We start from the raw sequence: 13,681 nt of genomic DNA, 5'->3' as shown, positions 1-13,681 counted from the left end.
AATGCCCCCAAATATCGGCTGCAATGCTCCCCAGTGTTAGCCACAATGTAGAAGCACCTCCAAAAGATGTTAGGAAAGATGGTTCACAACTCCGGTGCTGGAGAAAGGAAATGTAGGTAACTATTGTATGTTTTACTTTATTACATCTGCGGGTTACCAGAGGTTACAGGGGTTGGGTTGGTGTTTATGCATAGATTCAAACTTCTTGTAGATTTTTTCTTTAACGTAAAGCTCCACCATAATAGCAATTATGCAGGATTAGGGGCACTGTCCGCTGGTGGGAAAGGACACCAGGACTGCTGCTTGTATGGCTTTGATAGGGGACAGGTGAAGCGCTGCCCTGGGAGCTGTTTTGAGGCTGGACAATGGGTCAGGTGCAGAGCATGTATGTTAGGCACGGAGATATACACATATAAACATTACTACGTGTTTCGGGGAACATCTGTCCCTTTCTTCAAGTGATCATTATACAACTAAGACAGGAAATCCTAATGATGAATTGGCCCAAATCAATCAAAACGCACAAAAAAACTAAAATAAACTATCCTAAAGCAATCATTACCCACAGAAGAACAAACCCATCCAACAGAACCCAGAAGTACACAATGACAGAACCCTAATAATACATTTATCAACTCCAAAAACACAAACCCTCAAAAAATGTGGTGATAGCACAACTTTGAACATAATCCAGCCGCCTAAAAAGGATCACCATAGAGATATTGATAAAACACAAAACGTCCACAGATCTATATGCGATAGGCATACACCCACCAGTCACTGGTCAATCTACAAATTCCTCGAAATATAACGGTCACCACATAAATTCTCCACAACCCAGCACAAGCTCTGGTCTATTGCACGCCATTTCAATTCCCACCAGTGATACAAACGCATCCATCTCCTCCCCCATCTCCAGCACGTCAACAGTCTATATGGTCCTTCTCGTAAAGATCAAAGCCAATGAGGTTTTTCCGAGGGTCCCGAGTCCAACGAAAACACTGTTATCAGGAGGAATAACAGTGGAATGGCACAGTACAGAATTCTAAGAAAAGATGCCGTAGCACTCTAATTTCAAGGGGAACATGAGTATTTACTAAAACAGACATGTCAAAAGAGATGACAGATCCTCTTTAAACTTCAAGCATTATTTTTACACACGCCAAAACATGTCGAATTTAAAATGTCATTATTTTTTTAAACGTGATGCCTTGTTTGTCCAGTTAACTTTTTCTGGGAAACATTCCCAAACCTATGTTTATCCCGGCAATCTCTTATTACTTGTGTCCTTTTATATATAAATCAGCTTCCCATCAGCAATGTAGCAAAATGCTAATTACTAAATATATTTTGATTGATGGAAATCTCAAAGTGGATCCCAGTGGGGTTTGGGGCAAGGGCTTACATAGAGACAGATTATTTAGTTCATATCTATCTATCTATCTATCTATCTATCTATCTATCTATCTATCTATCTATCTATCTATCTATCTATCTATCTATCTATCTATCTATCTATCTATCTATCTCACATCTATCTATCTATCTATCTATCTATCTATCTATCTATCTATCTATCTATCTATCTATCTATCTATCTATCTATCTATCTATCTATCTATCTATCTATCTATCTCACATCTATCTATCTATCTATAATCCAAAAATCAGGCAGCACTCCAAGGTATAAGCAAGGTAGAAAAAGGTGCTTTATTGGTCCATATACACACGACGTTTCAGCTCAACACAGGAGCCTTTCTCAAGTGAGAAAGGCTCACTTGAGAAAGGCTCCTGTGTTGAGCTGAAACGTCGTGTGTATATGGACCAATAAAGCACCTTTTTCTACCTTGCTTATACCTTGGAGTGCTGCCTGATTTTTGGATTCTGCTACAGCGGGTCTGTTGGCCCTGACCTGGGCGGGTCGGCACCCACCTACGATTTTCAAGGCTATGCGGCTGACATTGTATTTGGACTTTATCTATCTATCTATCTATCTATCTATCTATCTCATATCTATCTATCTATCTATCTATCTATCTATCTATCTATCTATCTATCTATCTATCTATTGATCGATCGATCGATCTATCGATCTATCTATCTATCTATCCACAAAGAGAAAAAGTGCTGTGCACCATAAACCCAACTTAGAAAGTAGGTTGCAAGCCTTTGGGACCACGACTTTAGAGTCCTCTCGGGAAACAAATATAAATAATAGGCAGCACTCTAGAATTCTTTAGTAAATAAAGTGGACTTTTAATAGCCCATAAGTGCTATCAAAAATGATTACAGTGATAGCTACAATTCAAAGGCATAAATCAACATACCGTATGTTTCCATACAAAAATCCTGATCAGTACATAAACATTGTAAAGTGTAAAAGATACATAAAAGATTAATAGTATTAATAATTGAATAAGATAATAAGTGAAACTTGGGAAACATATGTGTAAAAGTATAAACAAAGGCTCACCTAACATGAACTCCAATCGTATTCCCAAAGTTAATACCACTTAAATAGTCACTAACCTTTTTAACACATTTTGCATACAACAAAAGTACAGGTCAGTATAAGAAACTTTGTCATTTATCTTATGCATGAAAAATGCCTCTTTCTCCATTTATCTCCAGTTCACTCACTCTGAATTTACTGTTTTACCCGTCTCCACAAGACAAAATAGACTGTCAGATCACTGAAGGATCAGGTTACAGGGGCCCAATGATGTCTATAAAGAGGGTGGAAGAGGAAGGAGATTGTACAGAGTGAAAGACACAGACACAGTTGCTCATAGAAGTATATGGAGAGGGGAGGGGGCAGAGTGAGAGAGACAGGGATTCTGCTGCAGTAAGTGTTATATCTCACCCCAGTACTGGAGCCACAGCTACACTTCTCATTACTGATGTATGATCTCCTCCATGTTGCCGATTTAATATATATATATATATATATATATATATATATATATATATATATATATATATATACATATATATATAGCTAGAGATAGGAGAACAGGATTCCCCTATACTATGTGAGCATTGTATAGAAGACATGATAGCATTTAGGCTCCACCCACTAGAGCCATTTAATGTAATTTTGTCTACGCGAGTCTGGTTTAATTTTATATTTCACATATTTGTGAACCTGAAAGTTGACCTCCATGTTTCTCCTTTAAATGACGGGATGACGGATGCCCTTCATACAGTATTTCCTGGATATATTATATAGAGGTTCACAAATTCTTTTGTATAGTAGATTTTTAATGCAATGTACATGTATATTGTTTTACAAGGATTTTATGCAATAAATTACCCCCCTTATACAGCCAGTTATAGGGTCTTTTATTAAAAATTTAAAAATTGACTGTCCAAGCTTTCTGCATTTTTTACTTTTATATTGTGGCATTCACAGCACTTCCTTCATAGAATGCTGCAGTTTGAAGGAAGTTTTTGATGCCACCAGATTTGTTTCTTTCTTTCTTCCAATAGTTTTGTACTGTGGGTCTTACCACATTACCTATGTTTTTAGCTTTCCTAAATACAAAATTTGGATATTGCGGGAGAAGTTTTCCAATTACTTTGTCATGACGCAAGATATCCCAATGTTTCTTAACTATCCATTTAAATAAACCACCATGGGCAGTATCCTTTGTGATGTTAGGTATTTTGATCAATTTGGTATCGTCTATTTTATCCTCCTCTCTTACACTCTTTCCTTTATTACGTAATGGTTTTTCCATTGGTAAAGTACCTCCTTCTTTTTTGGTATCTTCGAATTCCACTGTCCTAGAACCCATTTCCTCAAATTTACCTTGTAAAAAATTTGCTTTCCTGTTATACTCTACAAGTTTTGTAAAATTCCTCCGTAGCCTCATAAATTAGATCTAGGAATATTGGTAAGTCAAATTAAGATGACAACTTGTGGTCAGTATCAAGCTGTAACTGTCTGTAGGCTTTTTATATGTTTTAGTCAATAGTTGTCCTCTACAAAAATTGTTAGATCTAAGAAATTTACTTAAGTAACGCTAAAAGTAAAAGTGAAGTGTAAATAAAAATACAGTTTTTTAATTTCTTTAAAAAAAACTCCTGTAAAGACAGTTCATCTCCTACCCAAATAAATGCCACATCGTAAAAAAAACAAAAACACTTCCAGAGAATCAGGTTCGCAAAAAGCTGGCCAGATGGGAAGACAAAGAGCTCCTTCCACATTCCCACGTACAAATTTGTATAACGGTGTGAACCTGGTCCCCGTTGCTATCCCCCACGCCTGCAAATAAAAATCACCTTCATCTAAAAAACAATATTATGCATTAAAATATTGTCAATCACAGTATATAGGTTCTTACATCTATTCCACTTATGTAATGTTTTTCCCACATGATTAATAGTTGGAGAACATGTTTTGTGTACCACAAATATTCTGGAAGTGATTGTGTCTTTATGACTTGAATTGAGCCGCGCTGCAGTTCCCTGCACAGCAGATGGCCATGGCGCCACTGTGTCAGTAAAAACAGTGAAGAGGATGCAGCGGTTTATCACTGGCGGCTTCTTCATTCTCAGGATCAGTGGGGGTTCTGGAGGTCAGACCCCCATCGATTATAAAGTGATGGCATATAATAGCAATATGCCATCACTTTATAAGATGGCAATATCCTGTTAAGAATATACTTATAGGGAGACATTTAAAAAACAGCTGCACCTTTTGTGAACTGGATTATTTTATATACCCCTCATCTTCCTCAATAACATAATGACATAAATTGACAGGTCACTGTCTCCCACAAGATCAGCACACTCCTCTTCTGCTGCTGCTGTTATCATCATCATTATCACCTAATTAATTACATGGTATTCTATCTCCACTCACTTCTTAAAACTGTCCCTCTTAAACGTTGCTTCGTACTTATTAACATAATCACATCAGTTAGTCACTATCTCCCACAAGGACAACACACTCCTCTCTTGCTGCTGAAATTATTCCTAGTACCTGGTTAGTTACATGGTGTTGTATCTCAACCCAATTTATGAAACTGTAACAGTGTGGGGAGAATCTCCATGTCTTAAATCAGACTTTGGTGTCTATTAAGTATATTTTTCTTTATGTCAGAGTATGGGCAGTTTAATTAATGTACTGTTCTTTAAGCGTATTGTTTTTAACGGGGTTTTCCCATCCAGGAGGCGTTATCCTAGAAGATATGTTGTGTCCTTTGGATTGTAATGTTTGTACTTTTATGGCAGGTAAGGGAAATGATAGTTGGCATGCTGTATCTAAAAGTGCTCAACTCCTCCTGGCAAGTGGTCTTGTGGTCTTCTGGCGATCGGGGTAGCGGGATGTCCAAGCGGTCAGACCCCCACCGATCTAACAGTTATCACCTATCCAGTGGATAGGTAATAACTTGTTGTAACAGGAGTATCCCTTTAAGCATTACCAGCTGGATAGAATGCTAGTAAAACTGCATAAATAAAAAATGCATACATTTCTATACTATAATAATATAATAATATAGAATAAATATAATATATAAAAATTAATCATAATAATATAATTATTATTCTTCTTATTATTATTATTATTATTAAATGGGTCTTCCAAGAATCTAAAATTATCACTTATCCACAGGATAGGTGATAAGTGTTTGATGACTGGGGCCCCACAGTTGGGACGCTCACATATCCCAGGAACGGAGGTTCCAAACTCCCCATTTTTGCTCTATGCACCCTCTGCAGTGAGAATGTGCCCGCCGCTCCAGTCAATGTCTATGGGACTAACAGAAAGAGTCAAGCGCTATACTTAGCTGTTTCCGTCATTCCCATAGACTTTGAATGGAGCGGCAGCATGTATGTACAACCGCCGCTTCATTCAATGTCCTTCTTACTGTGGTCTAACAGTCAGGAGCATCAGAGGGTTCAGGACCCCTGTTCTCGTGATCAGTGGTGGTCTCAACTGTGGGGCCCCCCAGCGATCAGACAATTATCACCTATCAAGTGGATTATGATGAGATCTGAGGGTTAATAACCCCTTGGCTGCATTTTTTATTTTCTTCTCAGAGGTTTCTTTTTTTTTCACAATGTAAAATGACTCTGCAGACATTAAATATGATACATTTTTTTATTTTTTTTTAATTGGTTTATGCCCAACCATGGGTTTTCCCAAGTGAGTCTTCAAGCTGGTTCATGTTTGGCCAGGCAGCGCTGGCAATCGACTGGGAAAAAGAAGTAGGATCTTACATGGAAATCCTCCTGAACAAATAACACAAGTAATAAACGTGGATCCCAGTAACCTCTGCTTTGTTAATCGTCTACTCAGCATAAATACCTGGAAGGCTTGAGGCGTTGTGTTTCCTGTCATGCACACAATACGCAGGGATTGTGTAGTATTACTTAACTGGAGTTGTGTCACATTGTTGGAACTCATCCACATTTGCCACAGTAATGAAGAAAGTCTAATATGACTCACGTTTTATGAGACATCCAGGGGCTATATAAAGACAAGACTCGATGCCTGAGAAGTATCTACGACAACCTGAGCTACAGCAAAATGTTCTGTCTCCCCGTCCTGTTCCTGACTTGGGCTGCACTATCTGCTGCCTTCCCAGCTGCATCTCAAGAAGACCTGGAAGTCAGACATGCAAAAATGGCAGAGGTAAATATGCAGATCCACATACTGCTAGCTGATATAGATGTGTATATATATATATATATATATATATATATATATATATTCTGTATTCTAAGATGTTATTTTCTTATTTCAACAGCATTACTTTTTGCCCCTTTATGTGAAAGCTGAGTGGCAACCTATATTTCCCCATTACAGCTCCCATAGGGGTTGTCATCCAGCTTTTCTGTAGTCCTAAATTGGCAATGGAATTTCCGCTTATAACACAAAACAAAACGTATTAACTTAAGATTGTAGTTAAAAGTGATCTTGAAATATGAAATGAATATGTAAAATATATAGATAATGATAACGGCCACTTCACCGCTCCTACACTTGATGCGGCTGTCACATGCAGGTGATCGCGTATTTTAGGGGATTCCTGTTCTTTCAATAAGTAGGATGAGAACCCCCCACCTATCAGACATTTATGGCATAAGCCATCTATCTATCTATCTATCTATCTATCTATCTATCTATCTATCTATCTATCTATCTATCTATCTATCTATCTACCTACCTACCTATCTATGTGTGTGTGTATATATATATATATATATATATATATATATATATAAAAGTCCAAATACAATGTCAGCCGCACAGCCTTGTAAATCGTAGGTGGGTGCCGACCTGCCCAGGTCAGGGCTAACAGACCTGCTGTAGTAGAATCCAAAAATCAGGCAGCACTCCAAGGTATAAGCAAGGTAGAAAAAGGTGCTTTATTGGTCCATATACACACGACGTTTCAGCTCAACACAGGAGCCTTGAGAAAGGCTCCTGTGTTGAGCTGAAACGTTGTGTGTGTATATGGACCAATAAAGCACCTTTTTCTACCTTGCTTATACCTTGGAGTGCTGCCTGATTTTTGGATTATATATATATATATATATATATATATATATATATATATATATATATATATATATGTGTGTGTACTAAATGTTTTTATTTTTCTAATTCACAAGAAATATCTGGAAAGGTTCTATGATCTGAAAAATACTGGAAGACCAGTCGGAAGAAATAAGAACAATAATCCTTTTGTTAAAAAACTTCAAGAAATGCAGCAGTTCTTTGGTCTGGAAGTGACAGGAAACCTGGACCAGAAGACTGTAGAAATGATGGAAAAACCTCGCTGTGGTGTTCATGACATCGGTGAATACAACACAGTTCCCAAAAGTGCTGCCTGGCAGAAAAATGACATCACCTACAAGTAAGCATTTCCCTTATAAACCGACTATTATTTTTGTTTTGATCGGCTGTGATTTGTGGAGAAATCTGGCAGCAAGTTTTCAATTCTCCCGCAGTGCGCCCACAGGAGAAATGAAGCATTACATCGTTTTTATTGCAATCAATTGGCTGTCCATGTAATGCATGGAGGTTCTGGGTCATCCAGAGCAAGGGGCACTCTTTGTAGCTCTGGCAAATAGATGTTTAAATGTTATTCAGTATATTCCAAAGGTGTTAGGTCATCATTGCAATACTTCCAGTATTATGCTATTTATGTATACATCTGATGATAGCTACTAAGAGCATAATAGTCGTTTAAGACTAACAATTAAAACAATTTTCATTTTCCATCCAAGAATTGTGAATTTTACACCCGATCTACCACAAGCTGATGTGGAATCCTCCATCAAGAGAGCGTTCAAAGTCTGGAGTGATGTGACCCCACTGACCTTCACCAGAGTCTATCAAGGAGATTGTGATATTGAAATCAAATTTGTTGATGGAGGTAAAAATCCAGATGAATATTCATTAAGAATTGGCAATAATTACTTCATGCTATGATCCCAAGTATTAATAAGTGTCTTATTCATTTTATAGATCACGGTGATAACAGTCCATTTGATGGACCCAATGGAATTTTAGCCCACGCTTTCCAACCTGGGCCTCATCTTGGGGGAGATACTCACTTTGATGATGCTGAGACATTTACAAAAAACAGCCAACGTAAGTCTAATTTTATATAGAATTGTAACTTTCCAAGCGTTACTGAAGGTTAAAGATGTTTCATGGGAATTAAACATTGATGGCTTATCCTTGTCTAAGCAGTCATCATCCAACCCCCAGGACTTTCTCTGATCAGCAGAATGAAGGGGCTCCGAAGCTCCAGCGAGTGCTCTGTGCCCTTCATTGTTTACACAGGCGCAGTGGCTCGTCTGTATGAATGGTACTATAGTGGTACTGAAGTTAAATCCAGTGCACAGTCATCTACACCAACAAGCTGCTGTGGAGGGGCTGCTGTTGTCCCATTGTCAATTTATTCTTTTGATTGTCGGATATTCCGGGGGTTGGACCCGAACCGATCAAAAATTGATTGCCTATTATAAAGATAGACTATCGATGTTTCAGTCACAAGAAAATCAGTTTAATTGTAATTAGTTTGTCAATGTAGCAGAGCTAAGTTTATAAATGTGTAGCCAGGACTGGAAAATATAATGGCTCCATTTACTGTTTTTTAATACAGAGTGGCTGCACTTGAAAAGACACTATCCATTAAAGGGGTTTAACACAGACTCTGATGACCTATCGTTGAGATAGGCCAAAAAGGCTGGGACCCTCAATGATGCCTAAAATTGAAGGGTCCATGGCACAATCAAAGTAATTAGGGCTGTGTTGTAGTTCCTATAAAGGGGGATGGGTCAGAAGGGGCATGGGGCAAGAGAACAGTCAAAGGGAGAAGTGTGCTTTACCTACTGCCCATTTGTTCCAGGCATCAGTGGGGGCACGAACAGTTGATTACCCACCAATAAGACATTGATGTCACATACTGGTGGGAAAGACCCTTCAATGACAGTTGTCCGTACCCAGCTCGAAATAATTTTCTCATCTTAATTTTTCATCTAGAATACAATTTGTTTCTGGTGGCTGCTCATGAATTTGGACACGCTCTAGGCCTTCATCATTCCACAGACCAAGGAGCCCTAATGTATCCCACTTACCCAAACACTGACCCTGCTCAATTCCGACTTCCTCAAGACGATATTGAAGCTATACAGTCTCTCTATGGTAAGGAGGATGTTTCTCATTCATGTATACTGGGCTGATGTTATCACTCTTTTAGTCATGATCGTATAGATTATTAATCACTATATATATTTTTAGGACAGACATCAAATCCCATTCAGCCAACTGGGCCTACGACACCTTCTAAATGTGACCCAAATATTGTCTTTGATGCTGTGACCACTCTTCGAGGAGAACTGTTCTTTTTTGTAAACAGGTAAGTTATGGTAAATGCTTCTTCTTCAGTCACGTCTTTTATTGGACTAGCTACTACTTCAAGAAACCGATACAAGGTCATCAACCTTTGGACCAGCCATTGTCAAAGACTAGAAAATATGATCAATAATACTAATAATAAGAAATTCAAGTTGTATCCTGTACATACATGGCTATAAAGCTCAATACAAACATTTGTATGATCGAAGGGCAGAAAAGCTGGACATTATAGCTTATATCTGGGTCTTCATACAGGGGTAGAAAGAAATAAGTTTCTTGAGAACCCGTACATATGTTATAAGGCCGTCAACAAAGTCTGTGGAGCATTAAAAAAAAATTAGGCAATTACTGAAAGACAATTTGTTGGGTTGAAAATTCTTCATAGAAAAGTTTTTCACATAAGATAATTTAGAATGTCAATAACTTTTATAGGGGTCTGGCAACTGATAGTGAATGTTCTTGTTGGTTTCAATAAGTCCCATTGGTCTTAATGGTGATATATGGTATGAAACCTACAATGACCCCTCCACTTAAAATGCGTCCTTGACATTGACCTTGACATTGGTGGGGCTCTTGACACTTCATTGAAGCAACTCTTTTCACAATTCTGTGACCTTCTAATTGTAAAAACGTGACTTTTTGTTTTATAAGACTGATTGTTCCTTATTCTTATTTAATAGGTTTATAATTCGCATACATCCTCGAGGAGGCGAATCTGACTTACTTTTCATCCAGACATTGTGGCCATCTTTACCTAATGACATTGATGCTGCCTATGAGAATCCACTTACCGATGAAATTCTTGTTTTTAAAGGTAACAGAAATGTTTGATTACATTACCAGAAGTTGTAAAAAATTAAAATCTATTTGACATTACTTCATTTATGATGTCATCATTTTTTATTTTGCTTCCAGGAAACAAATATTGGACTCTTGATGGCTTTGATGTGACCCAAGGACCCAGAAGCATCACCAAACTAGGATTTCCCAAAAATGTTAAAAAAATTGACGCCGCCGTTCATGTCGAGCACCTGAGCAAAACATACTTCTTTGTGAACAATAAGTATTATAGGTAAGAATGACAGCAGTAATCCACTTGACTATATGTGGGGCTAGCACCTATGTTAGTTGATCAGGAAAAGTCCCCACCTTGAAATGGCCAAAAATAAGTAAACAAAAGTTTTGAATATACCTACCTTTTCATTTCTGGGCGGTTCCCACATAGGTTTGTGGTGCCCATTTTTAATGTGAGTTTTCTGTAAATTATGACGCCACTTGGTCTGGTTGACCAAAGGCACCACGTGACCACATCCAAGGAGTTGTAGATGAGGTTAGTTTCAAGCAAGCGCCCAGACTGTGGGTATGGTGCCACTGAGTACAAAAGTATTTGATAGATTTTCATCCTTAAAGGGGCCTGTCCGGATGACAGATTCTCTTTCCTAATAGGAGCCATATTATCAAATGTTTGATATTATTGGAGTCATAGAAATATATAGGCTTACTTTTACGTTTCTGCTCAGTCTTCCGCTTCTAGCTTGCTGAGAAAACAGAATACATGGTATTTCTGTGCTGAAAACAAGAATTTTTGCATTTCTGGACTAAATGATAGAAGATGAAAGGAATTGTACTATATTTTGAATAATAAATACAATAAAATAATAATACTAATATTACAAATAGTTACACAATGATGAAATGATTCCCATGTTCATTAACCTAACTGCTTATTTTAGATCTTTTTTTTGTTAGCTGTCGTGTAAGATTGGTATCATTTTTCCCTTTCAGCTATGATGAAGACAAACAAGCCATGGATGAAGGATTTCCAAAGTTCATTGCCAAAGGCTTCCCAGGAATAAGACCAAAGATAAATGCAGCATTTTATTACAGAGGTAAATATTTTATTACGGACATTAACCCAAAAGTCCTATATTTTACTGACTGTCCATGAATCTATGAATGGTGGCAACCAAAGTTGCTAAAAAAAAATAGATATGATAAACTATCCAAATCGAAAAACGAACAGTCTACATTCATATTGAGCCACATGGTTTTCTGTCCAGGGTGGACTGATTAGTTTGACCAATCAGACATTTCCCAAGGGCTTGTAGCATTAGAGGTTCAGAGTTAAATGATAATATTCTACCTACCTGTACTCTCCACTGGGGGGAGCTCACTGCATACATATTTATACAGCTCCCATTAAGTTCAATGGTAGTTGTATAAATTCTGATGTGGAAAGCTCCCTCTAGTGGAGGCTGCAGGAAGTCAAAATATATTATTTATCAGTTAAGGGTTTCGAGCTCTGTAGCAAACAACAGACTACTATCTGATATATGGTGCAGTTTCTAGGAGAATAAAATCCCTGACAACCTTAAAATATGAGGGGAAAAAGTCAGTAAAATCCTCTCAAAATGCCTCAGTAGTCCAGTGAAATTTCATCCATAGTGACATTTTGACAAATTTCTATCTCGCCATACGGCCGGATATAACATCAGTAAAATTCTGACTATAACTATATTACAGAATTTGTTCCCTTCTTTTTGGAATGGTTGCATTATATGAAAGTGGTCAAATCCCAGTAAACCCTTGACCTTTAGCCCATACCCAATCCACCACTGGCATGCTATAAAGAAAAATGTGCATAATGACCAATTTACATAAAAAAGAAACACAAAAAAAAAAAAAAATAGCACATTATTAACTTTTTTTTTATTCTTCCAGGACTTCTTTACTTCTTCCAGGAATCAGCTCAGTATGAATATAGCATAGAGTCCAGCAGAATCCGGCAAGTCCTCAAAACTAACAGCTGGCTGGGATGTTAAAAATGTTTTGACTAAAGTTTATACAGTGTAATTATTCACATGTTACTCATCCAACTGTGAAAACATCTATGTAACCTTTTTACTGTATTGTGTTCTTTCATCTGGACTACTATGCAGCAGTATGTAGCAATGTATTTATATCAATTCTGAATTATATCATTTAAATATTTTAAGTCATATATTTTGTATTGAAATAATAATAATAATAATAATAATAAAATATGTTTTTTCTATAATGTTTGGCAGATTTTGTTTTGTAAAATAGTATTAGAGGTGTTCTCTGCTTTCCCTTTAATGTTGGAAGAGTCTCTCAATGATAAAATGATCACAGGGTGTCAGCGATCAACTGTAATCTGTAGAGTTACCTGGAAGCAAGTGTTTAATTCACCTGCAGCGCCACCACAGGGGAAATTAAGCATTACACGGTTCTCACAGTGGGCTTTTGATGTTTGTTGCAACTTTCCACTCTAGATAATAGATGGGGGTCCTTAATAGGGGACTCCTCTCATTAATTCAGAAATACCTAATACATTAAATGAAAATGGGTTTCTAAAGCCAGACAACTACGGAAAATGCAGAATTATTACTAATAAATAAAGATTCATATAGTGATTTAAAAAAAAAAATTGTTTGAACATAACTGGTACTCAGGATTTCCTACACTTAAGACCCCAAATGTCAGTGTGCTACTGTTTTGGAACCCCAAGTGCCAACGTGAAAATATGATGTCACCTCAAATCTAAGTTTACCATTGTACTAGAAGCCTTGTGCCACTGTCCTATCACTGCAAGTCTTATTGAGCATTTGTCCTGTGTGCTGACCGAGTCTCGTCCTTGATTCATGGAAAGATAGGACATGTTCTATCTTTCCACGGATCGGAGTGTCGGATTCATTTTCACAGACCCGATTCACCCACTGAAGTGAATGGGTCCATGAAAACTATCGGGTGCCACTCGGATGTCGTGAAAATCTGTCG

At 37.5% G+C, this 13,681-nt stretch overlaps 1 protein-coding gene across 1 annotated transcript; it reads left to right on the top strand.

Moving 5' to 3' along the window:
- The first annotated feature begins 6,538 nt into the window (after window positions 1-6,538).
- LOC142740471 (matrix metalloproteinase-18-like) lies at window positions 6,539-12,792 on the top strand. The gene is made up of 10 exons (XM_075849973.1): window positions 6,539-6,643; window positions 7,627-7,871; window positions 8,245-8,393; window positions 8,486-8,611; window positions 9,509-9,670; window positions 9,767-9,884; window positions 10,564-10,697; window positions 10,799-10,955; window positions 11,669-11,772; window positions 12,605-12,792. The coding sequence occupies exons 1-10, from the start codon at window positions 6,539-6,541 to the stop codon at window positions 12,703-12,705; spliced, it is 1,401 nt and encodes a 466-aa protein (XP_075706088.1). The 3' UTR covers window positions 12,706-12,792.
- The last annotated feature ends 889 nt before the right edge of the window (window positions 12,793-13,681 follow it).

Source organism: Rhinoderma darwinii, chromosome 2, assembly GCF_050947455.1.
Source record: "Rhinoderma darwinii isolate aRhiDar2 chromosome 2, aRhiDar2.hap1, whole genome shotgun sequence".
Lineage (NCBI taxonomy): Eukaryota > Metazoa > Chordata > Amphibia > Anura > Rhinodermatidae > Rhinoderma > Rhinoderma darwinii.
The sequence above is the reverse complement of the archived record's forward strand: the minus strand, read 5'-3'. Positions and strand labels throughout refer to the sequence as shown.

Bases quoted from the DNA above. Each gene is read 5' to 3' on its own strand.
- LOC142740471 (XM_075849973.1), top strand. From the start codon at position 6,539: ATGTTCTGTCTCCCCGTCCTGTTCCTGACTTGGGCTGCACTATCTGCT. The intron at 9,885-10,563 runs GTAAGTTATGGT...CTTATTTAATAG, and splicing joins CTGTTCTTTTTTGTAAACAG to GTTTATAATTCGCATACATC. The intron at 10,956-11,668 runs GTAAGAATGACA...TTTCCCTTTCAG, and splicing joins GTGAACAATAAGTATTATAG to CTATGATGAAGACAAACAAG.